The 26,187-nt window shown below is 41.3% G+C and overlaps 2 protein-coding genes across 2 annotated transcripts; one reads left to right on the forward strand and one right to left on the reverse strand.

Annotated features, from left to right (window-relative positions):
* Positions 1 to 3,446: 3,446 nt before the first annotated feature.
* Positions 3,447 to 11,227, reverse strand: LOC119021511 (ras-related protein rab7-like). The gene is made up of 6 exons (XM_037101841.1): positions 10,857 to 11,227; positions 6,456 to 6,518; positions 5,067 to 5,193; positions 4,711 to 4,929; positions 3,847 to 3,975; positions 3,447 to 3,750 (listed from the first exon to the last, which is right to left on the reverse strand). Exons 2-6 carry the CDS (start codon positions 6,506 to 6,508, stop codon positions 3,655 to 3,657), a joined length of 624 nt encoding a protein of 207 aa, XP_036957736.1. The 5' UTR covers positions 6,509 to 6,518; positions 10,857 to 11,227; the 3' UTR covers positions 3,447 to 3,654.
* A 2,041-nt stretch (positions 11,228 to 13,268) lies between these two features.
* si:ch211-157b11.8 (fibroleukin) lies at positions 13,269 to 20,320 on the forward strand. The gene is made up of 6 exons (XM_037101607.1): positions 13,269 to 14,982; positions 16,398 to 16,593; positions 17,014 to 17,091; positions 17,166 to 17,278; positions 17,442 to 17,704; positions 17,901 to 20,320. Exons 1-6 carry the CDS (start codon positions 14,704 to 14,706, stop codon positions 18,241 to 18,243), a joined length of 1,272 nt encoding a protein of 423 aa, XP_036957502.1. The 5' UTR covers positions 13,269 to 14,703; the 3' UTR covers positions 18,244 to 20,320.
* Positions 20,321 to 26,187: the final 5,867 nt, after the last annotated feature.

Raw genomic sequence — 26,187 nt, forward strand, 5'->3', positions numbered from 1 at the left:
ACAATACCTCTAGTTTAAAATCAAGCATGAGTTTTGGTCATTCATACAACACTGTTAAAAGACGAACTGTTGTTCCAACTTACAATATGGTCTATCTTTCTACAGTTACAGCTCCATGAACTTGCACTGGAGAGCTGTACGGATTGCACGCGAAGATGGATTCGCCGTAGCGGGACGCGAACTTTCAACCTTCGCTTCTCAATGGCTGTGCGCATGCGTACAAAAGCAGGAAACAGTTACTTCAACGCGAACCACTAGGCCATCGCGGATAAGCGCAAGCAGAGGATTCAAGATAGTGGTAGATTCACGGTTGTCATGCTCACGTCCGGTGGCGTGAAATGTGGATTATCAAATTACAAAACACTGAGTCAACGACAGCAATATTAAAGAGCACAATCTCTAAATACGTTAAGATCTTTTTTTTCGCAAAAACCTGACATGTCGTGATGAAGATGATTAATAATATAAATGTTAATATTAATAGTTTAGAGATTAATATTAATATTAATATTGTTAGCCTCTTCTGATTGGTGAGGCGGACTTTGAGCTAAATCAAAATTATTCAAGCCATAACACGACGAGTCTGTGTGTTTATGTGCACAGATACAGACATTTATGCAGCCACTGTGTAAAGGCCTTTAGACTGACACGTTAGACTTTGGTGTCCTGTAGTGATACCCTCAAGAACACAATGAAGATTAACTACAAACAGGTGAAGGATACAGCTCTGGTGCCTACAAGACCTCTGTGGGATTACCAGAGCTCTAACAAAAAGTCCTGCTGTTAAGGCGACTTTCAAACCACTTGATTTCATGCATTATTTAAATTTCACTTGAGTGTGTCAACACAGAAGCTGTCAAGACAATCCATTTCCAGTCCCCGAGGAGGGATTTTGCTGCTCAGTGTAAATGCTGTCAATTTTAAAATATCATACTATTGACTAAAAACAATGTAGTGAACTCTTTAGTAAGCTTAATATAATGAGTTAGATAACTGTTCACCTAATCATTCTCATTCAACTCATTCATCCCACTAGAAAAGTTATTAATCTGATTCATGTTCAAAAATAACACACCCACCACATGTGGGTGCGGTAGCTTTGCCAGAGCTCAGTCCTACCAGACTCGGCTCCAACGCTAACCCGAGTTCTGTGTGTCTAACATGCTGAGCAACTTCCGTGGTGCTGCCACACACTGAACGGGGTTCAGTGTGGGCCAACACACTAAGTTACACAGGTATGCAGGGACCATCGCACACACCGATCCTGGATCAGTTTGGATCAACCGAGTCTTCAACGCTCCAGCTCGCTACACAATACTAAAGAATTCCACAGCTATTTAAAGGGCTCCAGTGGCGACCTCGATTCACTGATGGTGCCATTTTTTTTTTTTTCAGTTGAAAATATTATACCTGTCAGACTCTCCCAACAAAAACTCAATCGCCAGTCACTTTTCAGATTTGAAATCGCTTTACTTTCGAAATTATTGTCCTCAATTTGGCCGAAATATAACCTTGAAAGAATTCTCACAACCAATCCAGTGAATGTGCATTTTTTAAAATCATAGTTTCATCTCGTTAAGTCTTAAGCTCTGAATCTTCTTTACTTTATGTCATTTTCTTGCATCGTGATGATGCTGATTGTTAATATTAACATGAATATTATCAAGTATGTTCTGATTGGTGAGGTTGATTGTTAGCTAAATCAGTGTCATCGAAGCCATAATACATAACATCTGTTTTATGCGCACAGATACAGACATGTACACAGACATGTACACTTTGGTGCCCCCTAGTGATGGTATCAAGAACACCATGAAAGTCTTGTACATACAGGTAAAGGAAACAGATGTGGTGCCCACAACACCTCTGTGGGGTCAGCAAAAGTCCTAGAAAAAGCGTAACGGTTACAGATTTGATTTCATGCAGAGTATTTTTATGACAAACACTTTTTGCTACCTGAAGAGTGATTTTGTGGCTCATTGGAAATGCTGTTAATTTAAAGTGCTAATCTTGGGACTAATAATTGTTTTCAGGCACAGTGCTAGCATGCTAACTGCAGGAGATCTGTCCGCAATACTGCCGTTAATCCACATTCCGTTGATAATTTTAGTCCATTTTTTAATGTATTAAACTAAAATTCTTCTAAGAAATCAATCAAACCAGACAGAAATTGAGACATGTAATTGGAGACCATTGATATATTCAAGAGTTTTATTATTTGACGTCCCAATTTTTCTTTGACAACATCATTGGCATCGCAGTGATTTTTTGTTTTCTACAAGGAGAAAGAGTAATACCAGGGCAAAAAGTTGGATCTTTTCTTTAAATGGAAAGAGAGACCATCCATTTCAGTTCAATCCAGTCCATCAGCCATTTTACCTTCACCATCTATACACTGTAATGCACAATCCGTTAAAAATATTAAGTACTTAGCCAACCTGAGCTACAAGCAGATAGAGAGAACAGCAATAACAAAGACATGACAGAAGACACGTGTATGGCGTGTTGGTGACACATATTGTAATTCCATAGCATTGAAAGATGTCTGATGAAGGACATAACACATACAGCAGTAATAGTAGCAGTACAAGTAATGTTACATAAAAGGCAAATATTAATATATCAAGGAATTAATCCATGTTGTACACTGTGACTGCATTATCAACGTTTATTTAATGTCTACCTAGGAGCATTTCTTCTGCAGTGTGAGGCAGTTATAAACCTTTTTTTTTTTATACATACAACCTTGAAGGGAAAAGGCAGTACAATCACCAAAGTGTTCAACAGATTCTCAGGGGGATATTTGACGGTGAAAACAGAGTGAAGAAGCCTAATCTGAAGCTCACCGAAAGGCGTGCGGTTAGCAGAAGTTGCCCAAAATCAGTCATCCCTATTTAACATTTAAAGGCAAAAACATAAAAAAAAGAAAAGTGCAAAAAAACAAGTGTTTCAGATTGGCTAAAAAATAACACCAGCCAATTAAAATATCTAATATATATATATATATATATATATATATATATATATATATATATATATATATATATATATATATATATATATATATATATATATATATATATATATATATATATATATATATAGTTCAACTTGATTATTTGTTAGGCAAAAGAAAGCATAGACAAAACAGAAAGAGAGAATAAGATACTTGGGATGCTGACATTAGCCAACATCATCTCACATTACAGAGCATTGGCCAGTCCATCCAGAGATCCCATTTGCACTCTTTGAACATGGCGCCATCTTGCCCCCTCGGTGTGAGAGTCAGGGGCCACAGTCAGAAAAAATGGGTGGGCGGGGCAGGTGATCAATCACTACTGAGTCAGGGGGCCATAAGGTCAGAAGGGGTGTCATTCTTCTCTCGTGTGATCTTTGGGCACTGGATTTGTTGGCGTATTTTTTCTGATAGTACGCTAGTGTATTAATGTGTGTACTAAGTGGGGATGGGGTGGGAGGGGGTACATCCATATGCAGCGTACTGCGTGATGGGGGTGTGTCGATGGAATAAACAGTGGCGTGAAGGAGGAAGACCAGTAGGGAAGTCCTTTCCCTGGGAGCAAGGTGCAGGTGATGTAATTGGTGTCGGGGTGTTTCTTTCAGAAAGCCAAGAGAGAAGATGGTCCAAGTTGTCCCTTAGCAGCTGCAGCTTTCTGCTGATGGTTTAGCTCTGTCGTTCCTATCCAGTTTTATGGGCTCTGGGAATTCATTATACAGCTCCACCTCTGTCTCCTGGCAGGCATCGAAAGAGAGAAAATGTTAATATACTAATAACACAGCACACATCTCCATTGACTTTCATTTTTCATTTCAGAAGCTGTTACTCACTTGTTTGAGGGCGTTGCGTGCAATTGTCTGGAATGCCTGTTCTACGTTAATGGCTTCTTTGGCGCTGGTCTCAAAGTAGGGGATGTTGTTCTTACTCTGACACCAAGCCTGAGCCCTTTTGGTGGTTACCTGTGCGCATCAATCAGACAAAGTTCATTAATATAGTAAGCTAAGATGTAAGGCCTCCAACAACCATCTCTATGATTTAACAACATCAGGAATGTTAAACTAAATGCCTAAACCCCCTCACTCGTTCTCTGCTTTTCCTGTCTTTATCGCTACAGATACAGACATATCAGCTCCCTAAAGACTGTTATGCAGAAGTGTACTAGATGGTTCTCCAACTTTTTGATCTCTTTCTACTCAAATATTGTGAGAGAAATTACTCACAATTCACAGCATTTGAATGTTGGCAGCAGGAATTGGTCCAAAATGGACAAAAAAGAAGGGGAAACGCTAGTAAGACAGACAAATCTGCGTGTAAAGTACCTTACAACACCACTCTTTGTTAATCTATGTAACTATAAGCCTTGCTACTGACTCTTGCATTTTGATCAAGTGGCTCTGTAAGTCCTGATGCAGCAGGACTTCACCTTTGGCTTGTGTGCTGATTATAAAAGGGATGTCAACTTAAGCCTTGAGGGCTCGGACCTCCTCCAGCAACAGCAGGCAGTGTGTGCTCAGTAGCACTCAAAGCCCAATACCCATAAGTCTAGCAAAACATGCATATCAGAAAAAAAAATGCAACTGAAACATGTCCAGTATAGACAGTCTGTCAGGGTGGACACTGGATATCAGCCTTGGTGTCAGACAGATCTGACATTTGAATAAGAGATGGGTAATGATTTCAAATGAGACACCAACCTGTCTATTCTCTAAGTCGATCTTGTTGCCTAGCACGACAAATGGAAAGTTCTCAGGATCTCGAGGGCTGGCCTGGATCAGAAACTCATCCCTCCAGCTGTCGAGAGTCTTGAAGGTGTTGGGTGCAGTCACGTCAAACACCAGCACACAGCAGTCTGCTCCACGGTAAAAGGCAACGCCCAAAGACTGGAACCTCTCCTGGCCAGCTGTGTCCCAGATCTACACAACCACAAGAGACAAACTGTTCAGTGATTGGATGAGATTACAGAACAGAAGAGGACACAAACGCAAATGCCTGAACAATTCACAGCTAAATTCACTAAGATGCAACCTTTCCAGTTTTGTTCATGCTGTACCTGCATTGTAACGAGCCGGTCGTCCACCATCACCTCCTTGGTCAGGAAGTCTGCTCCTATTGTTGCTTTGTACTGGTTGCTGAACTTCTTGTTGACATACTGGTTCATTAGGGAGGTCTTTCCAACACTGACAGACACAAGACAACAACAGACCACAGGTTTAATGATACTGTAGAGCAGGAGCAAAATTAAAAAGGTGGTACAGTTGGACTCAAAGCCAGTATGAACCATGCAGTAATAACATTATGAGCTGAGCAACATGTGGATCTAATCAAGACGTCATGAACAATTTTTACCACTCAATGTGTCTCAACAAGTCACAAGCTCAGCAACAAAGCATTACAGATGGATTGAAAGGTGACTGATCAAACACCCCTGCAGTAGGTCTGTGCAGAAATAGACACTTATGGTCTTTACCCTTGTGATGCTAAAGGGACTCAGATTAGCCGTTATGCTTTTAACACATTAAGCGACAGTAAATTCTTATCCCTACGCAGCGCAACCACTGCATGATCTGCATGGGTTGGGTAGGTGTGGAGATCAAATTGCTTTTCATTCATTAATTCACTTTTTCTTGGTAACTGTTAGCAGCACTGTTTTCAGCTAAAGAGTTATTTAGTTATTTTATAGTTATTTTACTTTTGGCAGTTAGCAAATTGCTTCAGGTGCATTACCATCACACAGTAGGCTGAAGGACTTTGAACTCAAGACACAAGAAATCACGCAGCACTTGAAATTTCAAGCATAAATGAGGCCTAATATTGTGAGAAATGTGATATTGGTGATTGTAGTTTCATGTTCCCTTCTCTTTGTCTGAAAGGCAACAGTTAAATTAAAGTGATCAAGTTTTCTGACTATTTTACAACACTGAATGTTTCATGCATCTATAATTTTTTTTTTTTTTAAATCAAGGTGGTGTAAAAGCGGACCTTCGTTGCAATGCTATTACGGCATCTTGGTCTATCATTGTTATCAGTGCAGGAAATCATTTAATACATAGTTTTTCTCCCCAATATTACCCAGCTATGGTATCTATTATCACAATACCTCAAAGGCTGTAAGACATCATGTGCCCTTAAAATAGTCTTTGACAATCATGTGCAGTAGTTTGGTAGCGATAAAGTCTAACTGGACGTGCAGATAAAAATCATGGATGAAAAACAGCAGGGCTGTATTTAAGGGGCAGAGCTCTGCCTGGATACAGCTTATGGCAGAGTAGCAACTCTTGCCAACAAGGAAATAACACTACTAGTTATAATCAAAACAAAAATAATACCTTGGCAGTTAGGTTTTTTCCCGCTGGAATATTTTTAGAGCAGACCTGACTGATGAGTTCCTGCACTGCTGGTTTTGACATGTAAGGGAGAAATGTGTCAAGTTCTGACTCACCCAGAATCTCCTAGGATGATGACTTTCAAGAGCACTTTCTTCCTGGATGTCATTTTTCACCGGCTGAAAGAAAAACAAAATGTTTAGCACATATAGAGAAGTCAACAATGCTGTGCTAACATCATCACTGCCAGTCACCAGCTTCATAATGTTCAAGGACAAAACAGTCAATACGAACATAAATCTGTTTCTATGCACACAGGCCCCTTGGAAGACATTAGTCTGCAAATTTGTGTGTAGAGTTCCATGGCCCTGGACCAATCAGGTTTGAATGCCATTCATTTTAGTCATGTGCTTTCTAAGCTGTGGGCAAATCACGAGGAACACATCATTCTTTCTCTTTCTCTACTCACACACACCACCGGAAGTTACCTCCCAGAGGACTGACTCCTTCTCTATATTACAAGCGCAAACTGAGTGATACTCGGGCCTTTGTTTGCTGACTTTGCTGTTACTAGGCAGACAACCCACTTTAGCACATGCTGATCTCAGTACACCATCAAACACTGTAATTGACTGATAATGCTGAATGATTTTGTAAAATGACAAGCATTTACGACCACATACACAACAGGAGTAATTGCTGTATATAGTTACAGCCCTACTGTCTATTTTTTCATATGCACACCCAAGTGTATCAGAAACATGAACAATGAACACACTGTGGAAGGCTTTTAAATCTAAGTTTGTATTTAAATATAAATATTACTTTTATAACTTCATTGGTTAAAACTGATGTTTGACATTTTTGTGGGCAAATATTGTAAATGTTCTAGTGTTCCCAAAAAGGCGACAATAAGCTTGTCAGTCACAGACGTTTCTTGAGCAAGAACTGCAATTCAGAATTGGGCAATCTTTCATTTCTAAACACTCAAATACAGTTGTGAGCAATAACGTGCATTGTTTCCTCTACAACTGGTTAAAATGAGTAATATCTGAGATATTGCCCAACACGTGAACAAATGAGGACATCCTTCAGTGTTCCCTGCTGGCTGATGTGATTAATTCTAGGGCTTTCTGAACTGCAGTCAGATGTTGCATTTAAACATGTTTCCACAAAAGTGAGAAAGGGGATATTTTGAAAAGAAAGGCACATTGAGATTCTAGAATTTCTTGATGTCTTGTGAAAATAAAATAAACATAAACTGTCCAATATAAACTTTTTGACTCCCAAACCAATTTGACTGCAGATGACTAAAAAAATCTACTGGTTAAAATAATAGCTTTTTGTGTTGAATGTATATTATTTTCAGTACATTTCATTGAAATCATAAGGTCTTAAGAAAAAACATCCGATAGACTGCTTTCAGCTGCCCACTGGAAGGTCCACCCACACTTGGCCCTTAGCATGTGGCCATTTCTATTAGAAAATCTTCCTGATCATCATTATTCAAGACTAAGAACGAGACAGAGGCAAGTTCCTCTGAATATTTATTTTTATGTCTGATAAATATATATAATATACAATTCACTTTACATAGATGGAATTCATATTACAAAATAAATGGGGGGACAGTAAAATAAACACAAAATAACTGCACTCGAGACCTAAGGGGGTTATCTTTAAACCTTATCCATACACAAATAGGCAGAAAAGACTAAAATAAACTTGGAATTTATAAGAGGCTGCTTTATCTTTTTTCACACATTTGTCTTATCTGTGCCAAGTAAACAGTTGAGCACAATGCAACTTCTACTGAAGGGCTGCATACTCTCACTGAGAATGGCAGCAATTACAGAGCAAATCAATACTCACATTTTTTCAAACTTTTCTGTCAAAAATTTGAAAAACAACAGCAGACCAACTAACTCAGGAGACCTTGAAATAAGTCAATATCCGGGAACTCAGGAGACCTTGAAATAAGTCAATATCCTGGAACTAAGGCTATGAAACTCTTGAGTTACCAAGTACTTGTGTTGTTATATAAACCAAACATAGCACTCCAGTGATTGCCATACTGTGAAGCACAGAGTTGCTGACAGAAACATGAACAACAGCTCAACACAGGCATGGTCAGAGCAGTCACATGACTGCAGAAGAAACTCAACTCAGATCTTTAACCTTTGACAAACAGCAGAGTTAGACATTGATTGGAAATGGCAGACTATTATCTCTGATAGGCAGATCAGTCAGAAATCAGGCAAGTGCCTCTTACTAGCAAGAGTCAGTCTGTTGGTATTAAACAGGACTCAAGTAAAACAATACTCCAAAATTCACTTGCAGATGTAACTAATACCAGTTCAACCACTTTGCTGACAAACTGAATAAGTCCTAAAATAGATCATATGCGCTCTAGAAAGTCAAATACGGTTTTGTTTAAATTGTCCTTAAAGGGTATATGTATATGAAATCATTTGTTATGTCTAGACATATAATATGTTTGTCATTATTCTGTGTAAGAAATGAGAGCTGCTAGTTCCCTGTCTGCTAGTGTGAGTTGGATAACTGCTCCATCAGATAAAACATATTGTGGCAACACAGAAAATGAACATTTGCATTCTTAATTAATTCTTTCTTAGATATGCTACACTTGTTAGCATAATTGTGATGATTCAAATAATTATTTTTTCATTAATTTTTAATCCACCTTCTTTGACTTACACGCCCTCTATTTTACATTATTATGGACCAAACGAATGGCCGGGCAAGTATCTGTATTACCTAGGAAAATACAACTTTTCCATTCCTGCACAAGCTGATCGAGGATTGTCTGGTCAAACTGGTCATGTGTTTGACAAACATAAAAAGTCCCTTCTGCTCGTAAATCAGTGCCACAAGAGCTGGAATTCACAGATCACCTCTGATATAGATTATGCATGCACACCCACAGACACAAAGCATCCTTGGCCTAAATATAGACTTGAGACACTCAGTTCAGATGTTTCTCAATGCTCAAACAAATCACCATGCATCATTAAATTGGGCCATCGATATGTCTCCTGTTTAGATATGCTACGTGCATCTTGGTAAATGCCCATGTAATAAATAGAGGATTTAAGGCTGAATATAACAATATAGTCAAAATTAAGTGTACTGAGAAGAAAACAACACTGTGATATCACTATACAACAGCATAAAAAAGTAGTTAAATTACATGTGCCATGGAATAATGCTTTTGAAAGGAATATTTTCCCTATCGTAACAGAGTGTTTTATTAACCCTGTGGTTTTGTACTACAGTATGTGTATCAAACACTTGAATATCAAATATTAGTAAATATTGCTCTCCAAATTAGGCTATAAACAAATCTACACACAACTATAAACACAAAGGATCTCCAGAACAGCAGAAGAAACTGGAGGGTACACTGACTATGTAGTGTAAAATCAGACGCAGCCGTGAACGCTACAATGCTATCTGCAAAACTTTCAGACATTTTACCCATAACCACTCCCATCAGTTGTCTTGAACAACTTTATTCAAAGAATGAGCCAATTTATTTATTCAATGTTTTAACATATGTGACACATTGTACAACTCTCAAGTTGGAGCCAATCGAGACTACTAGGCAAGTACTTAAGTAAAACTGGAGGAAATGGAGTAACTTGAGACAGGCTGTTATCGATGCAGGAAAAGTTACCAACTACTGCAATGAATCACTAAAAACAGCATCACAGGGCTGTAACAGTTTTCGTTCTACATACTCTTAATTTTATGCAATTATGATTTTAAAAACCTTTGAAGAAAAAGTAAACAAAGTTACATGTCTATGTCAGACTACGTGTGTACGTGTACAACTTGAATAATAATAAAAAAAAAAGAAATAAGGGCCTTTTTTGTTCGCATGGCTGTAGGATTCAAGTTACACTTCATCCCTGTAAGCGTTTTGGCACGAGTTATGGGCGTTGTAGCCACATCAGACCATTAACTTAGGTAACGATGATCGTGTACCTGCGTGACCTGTGAGTCACAACTGAACCGAAAACAGAAAAACAAAAAGTCTGCCTGGCAACACCACGGTAGAGTTAGAGGAAATTTCTCCCAAACGGCCTGTTGACAGAGGACCTTTATAAACCTGACACCATCCAGACATGTTAATTAAACCCACCTTGACATTTGATTGATTAACCATAAGAAACTGGTAGTTTTAGGGTGAGAGGTTGAGGGCGCCTCTTCTGTATGCACACACGCCAGTTAAAAACCCAACATTTAGACATATGATTACTGTCATGCTTTTTCGATGCTTTGTTCGACCGACGGACCGAGCTCGTCCCTTAGTTCTCCTTCCATGCTGGAGTCGACCACAGGCCGGCCTTGTTTTTGCCTACCAGCTTCTCGAAAAACATTGCACCACCATTACATTAGCCGTTGCAGCGTTGGCGTTAATGGGACGCAGGAGGAATTGATGAGTGAGCAAATATTATACATGTGAACCGACGGTCGCCTTCACGGTAACTTACTTTCAAGCTGTGACACACCGAAGCGACGACTTCTTGAAGGGAACCGACCTGGCTGCAAGCTAACTAGCTGTTATTGTTCAGGACAGTTACCGTTAGTGGCTAACTAGGCGTTACGGTAGCTAGCTAGCTCGCTGGCACTGAACTCGTTAGCTTGCGTTGATTTAGCAGAACCTCGATTCAGATGTATGTAAAAATGTATCGCCCTCTGCGTGAAAACTTACAAAGACTGTGTAGTAAATTGACGAGGCGGATTATCAACAACTGGTGTGTAAATTTGGCACTTTGCTTGAACACTATCCTGCCAGCGAGCTAACTATCTGCTACCCCCAGCTTCTCTGTTCCCCTTTCACTTCCTCCTCCAAAACAACGCCTGCGTCCTACGTCAGACGCAGCGGACAAAAAAACCCGCCCACTGATGACTTTTTAATGCTCATCATAGACTAATTGCGTTAAATTCAAACTTTATTACTGACTCAGGGTCAAAATAAAAAGACTGAGATATATACAATTATATTAGTTAAACTGCAACAATGTATCAACAACTGCAGCTGGTAGGCTGAGGTACAAAACCTTGTGTTTTATAAAACCAAGAGGATTTCATTCTCAGAGACATAAAGATGGAAAATGAATGTATATATGAGATTTCTTGAAACTACTTGGGCATCCACAAACATTTCACTTGCTCTACACATCATCTAAATCGCTTAGGTAATATTCTCAAGGCACCATTACAGGCTACTTGAAGCCTCTGGATGCAGGCATTTTGGTAGTTTTACCACAAGTGTAAAGAAAATCACCATTATTTCTGCAGAAATAAATACAATTTGCACTTTAGCAGATAGAGCAAGTTTAACCACGAAATACAGATATAGGTTGTTCAGACTTAGCCACAGTTTAAAGGGGTTTGTTATAAATGCAACATTTAAAGAGGAATCCATGTTTAGAGGTATATAGACTATCATGTTCTCAAGATCACAAAGGGTTTACATCAGGGGTCCTGTATATGTGGATATCAAAAGTGTTTTACTGCAATTTAGTATTTTTTAACACTTGGGGGACTCTCAAAAGACAGATTAAGAACAAAAAGTATGGTTAAAATCAAAGAAAATGAGGCTGAGATATCCGTCATTTTGGTCTCTATAAGTCAACTATCAGTTGTGACTTAATTAGGGTTACTTTTTAAGACTGGTTGAATCATAGCCCACAAAACCGGTGAAGTGAACTTCATGTTTATCATGGATCGCTCCTTTTAAAGTTGAGCTACAAAGTTCTGTCTCAAAGTCCATTTACCAGCCCTTCTTTTCTTTTTCGGAGCCTTGTCATTTCTCTGATCTCCTTTACTCCTGAAGTGTTGGAACAACTTGTGTGTGGATGGGCTACTAGATCACTATGGCATTTCACTCTCACTACCAGAGATTATAAAATCAAGACAACGTGTTAGATTTGATGGATCATGGTGGTCAGTCATAGATAAAAGGCAAAGCTGTGTGGATCCACCACTAGAGGACAGTGGCAACCCATTTTGAATGAATGAACCAAAGTGAACCGGTGTTCCCAGATTTTACCCACATTTATTTCTTGGACCTTAGCGAAGGAGCACTCTGTGGTGTTGACATTGTGCTGAGAGAGGTCAAAGAAAGGTGAGTGGTCTGTTTCTGTGATACTTCAAAGACCATCTTTATGCGCTGAACACAAAACCACAGTGTTGCAGAAACATACTAAGATGAGAATGCAGGTCAGCATGTACAGCCTGTCTGTAGGCTGTGTGTGTGTGTGTGTGTGTGTGTGTCTGTCTGTCTGTCTGTCTGTCTGTGTGTATATGTGTGACTGGAACTTTCTATCTGTCCACCTGCCTCATGAAAACACATTTGTACTCATCCTTTCAAATATGTCAAAACATGTTAGGGTACCATAATATATTGAAAAAAATAGTTATAGTGGTAACATCTGTGCGTTATGGATGGTAACATCTAATTATGTGACATTATGATGAGTAAATAAGACAATGGTTAATGCACTTATGCAAATACTGTAAACTCAAAACCTAGTGCTACAGACATCATCTAAATCATTAAAGAAATATCATTTGTGGTTGGTGAGAGCGACATTTCAGATTTGTACACTGTAAATCAAAAAAGTTGACTAGAATGTCAGCAAACTAATGACCTCAGACCATTACTGTTGCAGTTGTGCAAGCTAAAAAGTTTTAACAAGTTAAAATAATTAGTCTACTTAGTCACATAGTAATTTTGAGGTAACCAGTTTTCGGTTGATTGATGAATAAATACAAAATAAAACAGCCTCGGCTCGACTGTGGCATCAGGAGACATCTTGTTGTTTACCATTTTCTCAGCATTACACTGATCATTTATCTTCCGTCCTTATCTTCCATTTTCATTAAACACTGCCTAATCTTTAAAAAAAACAACAACACATAAACGATATTGGATCATCAGATCAACAGCTTCACGTTACGAGATTAGTATGCCCTTCATCAAGGAGGTTGTGTTTTCACCTGTTGGTTGGTTTGTCAGCAGGAGAATTACTGAACAGATAGGTCTCAACCCACAGTCGACCCCATTAAGTGTTGGTCCAATCCAGGATTTAGTTTTCTTATCTTTTTTTAAGGTTGCAAGTCAGGGTGTTTTTTGTTTTTGTTTTTGTTTTTGGACATTTTGTTTAATTTCTTAGGTAATGCTGCACATATCTTAATTTTAAAAAATCAGACGTATCTAGCTGAATTACATAAAGTCTGAATTACAGGGAACTGTCGGGCCTTGAGGGAGGTATGCACATTACTGACTGCCACTCTAGTTCCTGACTGAGCCTCACAGAGATGCTCCATGTTCATGTGTAAGTGTGTCTCTGTGTGTGTGTTTGTGCTCCTTGTTAGTGAGAGTGTGGCCCTCCAGGATCCTGATGACTGCTGTTTATATAGGAATTCCTGCCATCTTGCTCCTATTGAATGTCGAGTCTTTATGGCCTCTTTGGAACTCGGTTTGTCAACACAAACACTGCAACACAAAAGGAGGCGAGTGACAAAACGGTACACAGGAGAGAGGAAGCTGCATACTTTAGGCATCTGCTGCATTTTCATCTCTGCAAACATTGCCACGAATGCTCGTCGATGGGTCAGGGTTGGGCAAAGTTAAAGTCTGGCTAGAATGAGTATGTTAATGAAAAAATTTAATCTGGCATGCACATACTCTGTGAGGCACAGAGGCTCTTGTCACTGCATCCAAAAAAGACAATTAATCTGTGAAAAAACAGTTTCTACGTGCGTAATGTGACATTGCAGATGTACTCAAGACAGAGCAGGATTTCTATTCACATTCTGGGTGCATGTGTTTGTGTGTGAACGTGTACCTCTGTGTGTGGGAGTCTAAGAGAGAGAGAATGAGATGAGTTAAGGAGATGGACAGATTGTGTGTGTGTGTGTGTGTGTGTGTGTGTGTGTGCATCAGGGGGTGGGTGCATTAGTGCGTGTCAGACAGCAAAGAGTGCCGCAGTTATCTAGGAATCTGAGCCAAAGCAACCTCACTAACAGAGAGAGAGAGAGAGAGCAAGAGAAAGAGGAGGACCAGGAGATGAACTGAGGGGGAAAAAGAAGAGAAGAAGAAGAAGAGGAAGAACGAAGACCAGACTGTGGAAAAGAAGACAGACGTGGACAAGAGGAAGATCTGAACGAAAAGGTCAGGCCAGCATACACTTTCCACCTGAAGAGGCAGGAAAGAAAAGGAAAATCAACTTTTAACTTTGAGGAAGGAGGCAGCCCTGGACAAAAAGGTGGACCATTGCACACACGTTTAAGACAAAGGTCAGGACAAGCCTGTGTTCCACATTTCCCATGATTCCATTTGGCTCTCTCGGTTTGCTCCCCCTGCTATCACTGTGTGTGGGAGCACTGCTGTCCTCAGATGCATCTCCGTCCTGCACACAACCTCCTTGCAGGGACAGTCTTGTGGCTGCACCCATCCAGCATGCCACAGGAGCGGGAGTGGGTGCGGGGGCCTGTGAGGGTCAAACTGGGATAGGAGCCTGCAGGATGGGGGTTTCACTTCCAGCCATCTCAGATGCTCCTCGGAGGGTGGAGCAGAGGAACAATTACCCCCAGGTTCAGCAGAAAGTAAGTGACAGTGGTGGGCAGCATTGTGCTGAATTTTTGCTGTAATCTTAAACAGTTATTCTAAGAAAAGTACTTTTAATCAGATATTTCTAAGCCACGGTTCAGAAACATTGAAAGACAAGTTGAAGCAGAGCTGAACCTTTGTCTATTCATGCCAGGGAGGCTGAGCAGCATATTATCAGGCTCAGGTCAGCAGGTCCTTCCCCGTGGGACAGTCAGCACACCAAACTTGGCACCACCTAACAGCCACAGAGCAATGACAGTCAGCAATCAAAGGAGGGATAAAATTAGGTCTGCTTTAAAAATGTCCTCATCATATGGTTGTAATGAGCTCATGCAGCAACAGGTGTGTGAGGGACGTGATTACAAAGGCTGATGTAAGTGTAAGAGATGGATTGAGTGTGACATGAAACATGCCATTGAGTTTTGTGTGTGGATTAGCCCCAGAGCCTCAGAGATGTCATCTAAGGATGCGCAATTATGCACACACACGGCTTCATTTACTTTGGCACTATTTCAAATGTCAATGACATTTATAGTCATAAGATTTCCTTGGCTAATAAAGAGGACTTGGCTGTTTTTATTCACTCATGATTGCTGCAACTCACGATAAACTTCTCTATAGCTTATTCTGCCAATTATTTTCACGATTAATCGATTTAGCACAATTTCCCTGATTCGAAAATGACCAATGACCCACATTGCTTCTTTTGTCCAAGCATCAGTCCAAAATCCAAAGATTCTTCATTTGCTAGCATAAAGGACAAAGACAAGCAGCAAACATTTACATTTATGAGGCTGGGACAAGCACATTTTTGACATTTTTGCTGAAAAAATGGGTGAAAAAATAGATGGATTATCAAAATAGTTGGCAAATAATTTTCCTTCTATATTCTTATCACTTTAAGTGTGCTTACACGACCTGTGGGGTACTGCTCCATATGTGAAAAAAGTAGTATGGAGCCTGTTGTGGCTCTAGAGGACGCTGCATGTAATTGGATGAATAACCTCCAGTGATGTCACTCAGTGGCTATCTTGCATTTTGGGTAATGTAGGCACCATGTTGAGAAAAGGAAGAAGAATGTGAGGAATTTATGGATTTTGATCATCTGTCAATGAAGAGTTGAACAGTGTCACGCAAGTTCAATACTAGACCAGTAGGCTGCACAAGGCAATTTGGCCTCTGAGTGAGATTACTGGAAGTAGTTTATCAGATTGCATGAAGCTTCCTCTGGAGCCATAAAACACTCTCGCCTACGTTTGTTTTGTTTTTTTTTGTTTGTTTTTTTTTTCACATCTGCAGTAGTACTCCCCAAATTCTGCAAACACACTTTAACGGGAAAATCGGTGGAATTGCCCTTTAGCTGTAGCTGCAGTTTCTTATCAAGAAGTACCTGTGAGCACTGTCTTTGCAGACTGGAGGTGTCAAAGAGCGTCTGGTTCAGCTGCAGCGCTGCATGCGCTCTCTCCAGGAAACAGGAGGCCCCTGGAGTCACGGGAGCCAGGAGAGCGACTCTCTAGGGGCCATTCTGGCACTGATGGCAGCTGTACTGACAGAGTGTGACCTCCACTGTCACAGCCAGGCCCTTGGGGCGATGGCCAAACGTCTGGGTGAGTAGTGCACATTTATATCCCCCACCTCTGCAACACACACACACACACACACACACACACACACACACACACACACACACACACACACACACACACACACACACACACACAAATGCCAGCACAGTCACTCCCCCACACATAGTAAACAGAACCTCAATGAGGCCTGCTAAGTGTCCGTCATAGGTGAGTGCATAGGAATTTAACTGCACTGAGAAGGATGAGAAAAGCTCACTGTACATGCACACACGGGACACACGTACTGTATCGCTCACAATGTGGAGAAGCTTGAAAAAAAAAGACCTGTCGTGCAAACTGGAACCCCTCTGTATCGTATAGGAAGACAAAGCTTCTATTTCCAGCCGTTGACAACAGTGTGATGTGTCTGACTGATAACCTAATCTGTCCCTGGGTTGACAGAGAGTGCAGCCGTGGGAAGAGAGGGGGAGAAAGACCTGATGCTTTTCCTGAAGAGCATCACACAACATCCACCCACAGGTAAAGGCACTGAGGCTGATAACGTGACTGATTAACGACAAGTTGAATAAATATGTTGTGTGTGTGGTTCTTAGTCGCCCCCTTGGAGAGGTTACATCCTCAGGACTGTGCAGAGATTTACAAGCTCGGGATCAAAGAGAATGGAATCTACACCATCCAACCTGACCTGCACAGAGCAGCACTGGAGGTATTTCAGATTCACCACACTCATAAACACACACACACACACACACACACACACACACACACACGGACCCCCACCCTACTCCTCTTGTTTTAGAGATGTCTGTGCTATCTGTGGATCACTCAAATCTCAGCTTTATAATATCAAAGTCTTTGTTTTGGCTCAGGCTAAATGTGACATGGAGACGGCGGGCGGTGGGTGGACGGTGATCCAGAATCGGCAGGACGGCTCGCTGGACTTCAACAGGACATGGCAGGAATACCGGGAGGGCTTTGGCAGTCCACAGGGAGAGCACTGGCTGGGGAACGCAGCGCTCAACGCCCTCACCTCCACTGGTCAACACCAGCTACGCATCGAGCTGGAGGACTGGCACCAGCAGAAGCGCCAAGCTACCTACAACAACTTCAAAGTGGCCTCAGAGGCACAGAGGTGAATCTGTCTGCTACAGCACAGACACACAACTTTCTGCAAAAGCTATTCAAGACTTTAATGCCCCTGAAAACACTGTAAAACTACAGTATTAAGTATTAAATGCCTTTCTATTGCACATTCATGACTTGAGAAAGGCAACAGTTAAAGTTCAGAGAGAAATGTCACTCTTGCATGTTGTGTCTTATACTCCCAGGTACCGTCTAACAGCGCGGGAGTACTCTGGCGATGCAGGCAACGGCCTGAGCTACAGCAAACGTTACAACCACGACGGCAGATCCTTCAGCACCGCTGACCGAGACCATGACCGCTACACAGCTGGGAACTGTGGTCAGTACTATGGTGCAGGCTGGTGGTTTGATGCCTGCCTGGCAGCTAACCTGAACGGACGGTACTACCGGGGGCGCTACAGTGGGGTGACCAACGGCATCTACTGGGGCACATGGTACATCCTGACAGATGGACGAACTGGAGAACGCTACTCCTTCAAGAGGGTGGAGATGAAGACAAGGCCCAGGAACTTTGTAGGGGCATCCTAAAGATAACGATGAAAGCCCTCAAACATGTGTTGTAGTTCAATAATCATTACATCAACCACAGTTTTACATCGTCTTTCTGTGCGGACATCACTCGACTTAGAGCAGCGTTCATGTCACTGATCAGTTACATACAGACGGCAGCTAATAGATTCAAGAAATAACTATAGCCTAACAAAAATAATGTCTAAACATGCACTATCACTCCGTATTACAATGTTCTTTGTTTAGTCAAAGGTCCAGTGTGGAGGATTAGGGGGATTTAGGGACTGATATTCAATATTTTATTCATAATTATGTTTTTCATTTATAAAAAACACAATTATCAATTTCATTGATCCAGTCTGGAACTTCACAAACTGCTCTAGACTCTACTTAGGGTTTAAAAAATCTGGACAACCACACATTCACAATTTCACAATAGTTAATGAAAGACATCCTGGAGCAGCTGACGGTGTCACCAAGCAACGGTAAGCAACCCTAGCCAGCGAGGCTAATGTTAGCTAGCATACGGCTGATCATGTGATCATGTGATCTTGCAAATCCAACGGCCTTGCAAGGTAATTCAGAGACAGCATATTGTGTTTTTCACGTGTTCAGTAGCCACTGTGGAGGAGAGTGAGATGAGGGGTATTAACTTGGTTGCAGTCTATAACCTCACTGCTAGATGCCACCATATCCTACACACTAGACTTTAAAAGGGGCTTCTCTCAAAGATATAGATATTAAAAACCCTGCTTTTAGAAGGTTTTGCTGTAATACATTTCTAGAATCTTTATTGTTCATTACGAATATCATTCTGTGGTACTTTTACTTTGTATTAACTCAGATGCCTGCTGAGGCATGTGCTTCCTGCGATCATTGTTCACACGTGGCTCAAACTCAACCCAAACTATTCATAAAAGGGATCCTACAAGAATGCATGGATTATACCAGAACCTCAGAGTTTGTATGTGTCCCCACCTCCCTCCTCGACCTCTGTGAATGACCAAAATACAAGCTGTCTGCAACGGTTCACACATATTTTATGTCAGATGATGTAATAGAAGAAAATGTCTGACTTTCTGAAGATAGGAGGTCATCGTGACAGTCGGCTGATACACATCTCCTCAGATTCAAACTTCATCACTACATTGTTCATGTGACAGCGGGCTGGTAGGAACTTTTAGACCCATTTCTGTCTCGCCACAGGCCTCCAACTGTATTATTAGAGAGCTTTACCCAAAGATCTCCATCTGACACTAAACAGACAGAAGCCCAGTTCTGGGCAAGCTGTTTTTTCTCACCTTACCTTGCTCACAATCCTAAGCCTGACACACTGCTGCTGACCGTTAGGAGCTTTACACTGTCGTCATACCACGAAACCGCCCTCCACCCACAACTATCAAGACAAACACACACACACTCAGCCTCACCTGCTTTTTGGAGTTGGCGTCAGGCGGGCGGCTCCCTCTCTGGCTGTGCTTCACAAAGGCTTTTCTGGGAGTTTAGAGTTGGTGTGTGAGTGCTGAGTTTGTGTGTGTGTGTGTTGGTGGGTGGTCAGTGAGTGTGCGTCTCACTGTGTGTAAATGGCTGCATCTATTTTAGCAGTGTCCACGATGAGAGCTGTCAGTCTCTTGAACAACCAGGGTGTCTAATATTAACCTGTGGGTGTGTGTGTGTGTGTGTGTGTGTGTGTGTGTGTTGGGGGGGTGCACATCACACACACATACACACACATAGAGGAGACTATCTGCAGATAAGAAGCTTCATGATGTGCTTGACTTCATTAAAACAAGCACACATAAGAAATAAAATAGCTCACTTAACAGTTTGATCATACCACCTTAATTACTGTTATGCAGCAGCCACAGGCTCCTTTTTCCCTTTTCTGTCTTGCTTGCACACACACACACACAGTTAAACCATAAGTAATCAAAATTAATCACCCATATAAGCTATTATACATCTCAGCTTTCTCATTTGATTTGGTGTCTGTGTGTCTATGTGTTTCTGTGGTGTTGCTGGAGAAAAAAAGAAAAAAACAAGGTTAAAAGGCGAAAAGACTCCATTTTCTGCCCCCTGGTGGCTCCTGACCAGATTGGAGAGTCAGAGAAAAGCTTCATTAAAGCTGGAGAAAGCGGGTAAAATCTGCAGAGGGTCTATTTAAGATGAAACCTGTGAAGATGAATCACATGGTCTAAATCAAGCTTCTGTCTTTGAGGAATATTCTTGAGAGGTGCTTGATAATGATGAACCCTCAAATGAAGCTCAACGCCCGAAAACAAGACATATATTACTCATTTGAAAATAAATCACTACGACCTACTCTTTGTCATTTTCTACTCGTCTTTACTCTCCTCTTCTCTTTGTCTTTCATTTGATGGCTCATTTTAAATTAATATCCATTCAAAATGAAACTAAAATCAATTTGTCATTCTGCCGTTACTTTAAATATCAATGAGTGCTCTTGTCTTTTCCTCCTCTCCTCCTCTCTGCATCCATCAGTCTTGTTGACAAGGGAGGAACAGAGGCCCAGGGTTGTGTCACCACAGTATCCTGGCACAGTGTCTGGAGTGGGGTGATAGTGGTGGTGCTGCAGGGCGAGAGGGCTACCGGCAGCCTCTGCTGCCCCAGGGCCGGAAGCCCAGCCTGGGCAGCGGTTAGCCAGAACATCCCTCTGAGAAACCCTGCAAAGCTCTGAGGGAAGTTCCCCCGTGTGTCCTGTGTCAGTCAGCACTGCGTGTCACAAGAGGACATCAGATTGAAACAGAACTCATCTTAACGACAACTTGTTGACCCTTACAGAGTGTGCTGAAAGCACTCTCCACACTTCTAGGGAAGGACATTTACAAGATGTCTTATTATTTGACGCATATGCTTATTTGCAGGGTTGCAGAGTAACAGATTGAATGTATACAGGATGACTTAAAGGGGCTCTACATGTAGAAATCACTTTTTTATTGGCCATATTTGAGCAGATTGCACAGTGACATGAACAATTAGACCTTCCCTGTCGCCTGTGGATAGTTGTGGACAGTCCAAATGTTGTGACATCATGCGTTTTCTCGATTGCCTTGCCTTTCCGCCTCACTAACAGAGAGCACCGGCAGCTGACATTAGTTTAGGAAGGAACCAGGTTCTAATCCTCCGTCAGATTTAGTTCAGTTACAAATTAAAATAATCTAGAAAATAAACTTTATCTTCAAGCACATTTTAAAACACAGAACATACTCTACAGAACCAAATACAATTGGAACACAAAAAGAATTAAACAACCTAAAAACAATAACAGAAATATATGAAAAATATATGAAACACAAAGAGAGTAAAACACAATGTCAAGGACCTGTATAATGCACAAACAAAGACAGATGTTTCATATAGAGCAAGAATATATCCATCTTTTACAAATCATGTGTATGAAGCCCACCAGCTCTCATTTTGACTCCTTTATCCAAGTGAGCCGGTCCGTCTCTGTTTAACACCAGGTGGCAATGTTGCTCAGCAAAGAGGGAACCTGGAGAAAGACTTTCCCCGTCTCTGTCTCACTGTTGAGTATTTTCACATGAGAAACTGCAACTGCATCAGGAACACAAAGAGGCAGACACGTCGTGCGCATAGAAAGTGCAGGACAATATATATTGTGCTCTTTATGAAAACAAACAGCGAAAAACAATCAGCGGGTCGAACACAATATGTCCACGAGAAGGTGAATGATGTCATGTGTGCCTGTGTTAAACCCTACATCTCAGGAAAATGAGATTTCTTTCTTTCCTTCTTTTCGGTATTTGATGTCTCAGGCTGATAAGTGTAACAGCCCTGAAAAAAACAAGAGAGTACTGACTTACAGCATGTTAAAATACAGTCGGTGCTTTTGGATTTGAGGTTCGAACTCGAACAAAAAGAAACTCTTCGCAGTGCATATTTTCAACACTAGGGGCACCACACTGGAGGTCAAAAGGACACAACCAGAGCGCGATAAGAAGAGTCTGAGAAATGTGAAGCCATGCTCTTGATCTCAGAATACAGTTTTAATGTCATTTAATCTAAAGTATTAACCTGACATGCACAGTCTGCAGCAGGAGAGAGCGATCAGCGGTGTGAAGGTGTGAACGGGGCAGGGGGAGGTGATAGAATTTATGGCCCCGCAGTGGAAGCAACTTTTCATCCTTTCATCTGCTCTCATGTTGATAAGGGCTGTGCATGTGTGCTGTCATGGGTGAGGAGGAGAGGAGGAAGGCTCGGGGGGGGGGAGGAAGCAGGAGCGGGTGAGGTTTCAAAGGTGTGTCTGTGAGCGTAACAGGCCGTTAGAGGCTCCCCCTCTCTGACCACAGGGCCACTGGGAGACAGAGTGTGCCTGCTTTTAATATGGGTCATGCAGAAAACCAGAGCAAGGCAGCGTTCCGTTTGAAACCGGAATTCACCAGAACAAGTGTATCCTGATGTGGTGAGGAGCTGGGGTGAGGAGGGAGGGGAGGAGGGAGGGGAGGACATAGAGGGTGCCATGTGGCAGGCCTCACTCCATCTCTTGTCATTTCTAGATCTGCACGCGAAAGTGGAGGTGAAAAAAGGGTTTATGAGGGAGGGGAAATAGACACCAGAGGCTGTGCTGTGTGTGAAACTCTGCTACACTGAGGAACAGTTGACTGAAATACTTGTGATAAACACTCAGCGTGTGCAGCATCTGCTTGTTGTCTGCTTGACGCCGGTACATTTTTAAATAATGGCTGTCGAGCCCTCAGAAACAATGCGGAGACAAATTACTTGATCAGTGCTTTGACATCAGATTTATGAGAATTCAGTGTGAATAGAATATGGTTACAGCCCTTTATTGTGAGCATTCATGACTGTGAATGACAAACCAGATCTGTGTGAAAGTGACATAAATTGCCGTTCTCACTGTCTTCATTCTAACCCGCTTTTCCTTCAGAGGCCCTAAAATTCGCATAGAAATGTCAAAGTTTGAAGAGTCAAATTTTAAACCACCTTGTGATATGTTTCTCTGGACGAGAGAGGGCCCATTTACCAGTTACAGCTTTAAGCACTTCCTGGTGCAACCATTTTTCATCCTCATTGACATATTTTTCCAAATTTCATTCTGGAGAAAGACATGTTTTCACTGAGTTTCCTCTCCAGGTCTTTAAATACTGTCATTTTACCTCTGATGGAATGAGACTCCAAGATTGGCTGCTTGTTAACTATCTTACAGCAACCCAAAGTGTCGGTATTTGATGAAGTGAGACTCAGTACTGAGCTCTTTCTCCAGAGTCGCCCACTTCACCTTTAGATATAATCATTTCCTACACTCTGTAAAGACAAGGCACATTCAGATGATCTCATCATGTGATTCATGCTTCATGTAATCACACAGCTTTCAAAATTTGATCAATGTTTGTCTCCTCGTGAGTTCTGGTGGTTTAATAAGCGCGCCTTAACACAGCTATAATGACGTTTTGTTTATTAATAATAATAAACAATAAATCTTAAATAATAAGTGCTAAATGGCTCTGCATTCCAACTGTTATCACTGTTACAGAGTGTTTGATCAGGAACACATGTCCCCCCCCCGCCGCTCATGCAGTAACAGAGAAAAGACATAATGTCGAGATGATGTCAGTCTCAGTTCATTTGTTCCACGTAGACTCAGTTAGTGTACGACTAAGATGAATCTGTCAGTCACTGCAAAGCGAGCAGATCAGGATAGTTTATCATTATGACATCATCCATGTGTCAGGGTTTATTTCAAAGGTAAAAAAAAAAGTTTTAAAAGCTAATTTCAAAAACATTTTTGTGACTTTTATATAATTAAAGAATGAAATGAATGCTTGTTTGCAGGAATACTGATGAAAACCTCGACAGTATCATGTGATAACGCTTCACATCAGCTCCCCTCTTAAGTCCCCTTTTGTATGAGTCCCAGGTGTTGACTGTTTTCATTATAATCCACCAACCTGGAGAAATGCAACGAGAGGAGAGGTGAAGAGATGGAGAATGCTGATCAGGCAGGCTGTATTTGTGAAATCAAAGGATTATCTAATCTGATAATGCCGACTGACACAAACACACATGAAAGGAAACCACCGGTAGGTCAGAAGCAGCTCATCATAATCCTCATAAAATACCCGCAAACGTCTGACAATTAATACACCAACAAACACGCATGCTGTGCTTGTCAAAAATTATGAAACACAAACTGCGTGTGTGTGTGCATGCTGGGAAAGAAGTGAGGTACAGTATGAAGGATGTGGTAAAGCAGCCTAATGGTCAGCTGTGTTTCTCTTCTCTCTGCTACTTTCTTTCTTGCACCTGCAGAGAGTTGTGGCAGAGTCAGAAAAAAACACACACATGCGCACACGCACGCACGCACGCACACACACACACACACACACACACACACACACACACACACACACACACACACACACACACACACACACACACATCTTGTACTGTAGCCTGCGGTCTCATGACTTCAGTGTCATCCCTCCCTGAACAGCAGCAAAAGGGCAAAGTGAATTCCTCTGAGCAACACAAGATTTGTATTGTGTGTGTGTGCATTTGTGTGTATACGTATCAGGGTGGTAGCAAAGAATAACTGAGGTTACTTAAGGCATCTTTTCATACAGACAAACAGAGTGTGAAACAGAGGAAGACAGCAGTGGAGGAGATGTATCAGATCTTGTTTATTCGCCGTGTGTGTGTGTGTGTGTGTGTGTGTGTGTGTGTGTGTGTGTGTGTGTGTGTGTGTGACAGGTAGGATGGGTTAGCTCTGGAGAATCAGCTTAAGCAAAGCAGCAGACATTTCTTCACAGGAGGGGGAGGAAAGTCAGGGGATTTATAGACTCGCAATCGCTGAGGATCAGACACAGAACGAGCGGAGACACAAAAACATGAAACAATGTGTGTACTAGACACACACTCTTGTGCTGGAATGTGCACACAGAAACTCAACGGGTTAGACGATATAACGCACAGGGGCTCTGACACACTGCAATAAAGTCATTTGAGGTGTGGAGGTGACATTTTCACTGTCACAGTCACACAGTTTTGTCCTATGATACAGGGTGTACAACTGTCTTGACTGACTGAGGGAAAACATGAGAACAACCAAGAGACATTATTGTCTCTCTGAGCTCAGTGGAATTTTTATCATGGCCATTTGATTTGAAATTTGGTCGACAGAGGAGCTGTCTCATGACATGGTCGGTGATTCCACTTATTCTGTGAAATATCTCAACTATGCTGCACAATAAATCATTGGCCTGATATTTGAAAAATTATGTTATCAAATACATATAGGTGTTGGTAAAAATTCTGGTCGTTAAAATGACCAGTAAAAGTAAAGTGACAGCCAAGCTGCTTACAAAAATGTCTAATTATTGATCAATTTATTGCTTTCAACCATGAAGCAAGTCATTATCTGTAGCGGCCTCATAAGTTTGTAGAGACGTTGGTCCCAGAGGATGAATCTTTTTTGTGTTGTCGATCCCCTAACTCAACATCTAGTTCCATCATGAGGTTGACACTGTGGTTCTGAGTGAAATAACTGTGCAAAGTACCTCAGTGGAGGGGTAACAGAAGAGAAATATGTGATGAAGTAGTTCTATTGGTGCCATCCACGCCTTTTGATATTGGAAATGCCATACTTGCAAACATACTGATGTGACCCTTAAATTAAAGAAATTAAAGCTCACTCATACTCTGCAGATATTTTGGCAGGTCCAGCATCAAAATACTTTCCAAAATACAAAATACTTCTCATCTGAATACATACTTTTTAAACAATCCTGTCACATTCAAATCTACATACATTTAACTCCAGATTGTGTAAAAATGTGTATGAAAAGACTGATTAAATTGTGTAGTTAACAGTAACACTGTCATCCTGGATGTGTTAGATAACATGAAGGAGGCCCTGGAAGAAGATGCAAACTCTCCAAATTTCATGTCACACGCTACAGAAAT

Source organism: Acanthopagrus latus, chromosome 6 (assembly GCF_904848185.1).
Source record: "Acanthopagrus latus isolate v.2019 chromosome 6, fAcaLat1.1, whole genome shotgun sequence".
Taxonomy (NCBI): domain Eukaryota; kingdom Metazoa; phylum Chordata; class Actinopteri; order Spariformes; family Sparidae; genus Acanthopagrus; species Acanthopagrus latus.

Bases quoted from the DNA above. Each gene is read 5' to 3' on its own strand.
- LOC119021511 (XM_037101841.1), bottom strand. From the start codon at position 6,508: ATGACATCCAGGAAGAAAGTGCTCTTGAAAGTCATCATCCTAGGAGAT. The intron at 4,930-5,066 runs GTACAGCATGAA...GTGGTTGTGTAG, and splicing joins ACCGGCTCGTTACAATGCAG to ATCTGGGACACAGCTGGCCA. The intron at 3,751-3,846 runs GTGAGTAACAGC...GATGCCTGCCAG, and splicing joins CACGCAACGCCCTCAAACAA to GAGACAGAGGTGGAGCTGTA.
- si:ch211-157b11.8 (XM_037101607.1), top strand. From the start codon at position 14,704: ATGATTCCATTTGGCTCTCTCGGTTTGCTCCCCCTGCTATCACTGTGT. The intron at 17,279-17,441 runs GTATTTCAGATT...GTTTTGGCTCAG, and splicing joins TGCACAGAGCAGCACTGGAG to GCTAAATGTGACATGGAGAC. The intron at 17,705-17,900 runs GTGAATCTGTCT...TTATACTCCCAG, and splicing joins GTGGCCTCAGAGGCACAGAG to GTACCGTCTAACAGCGCGGG.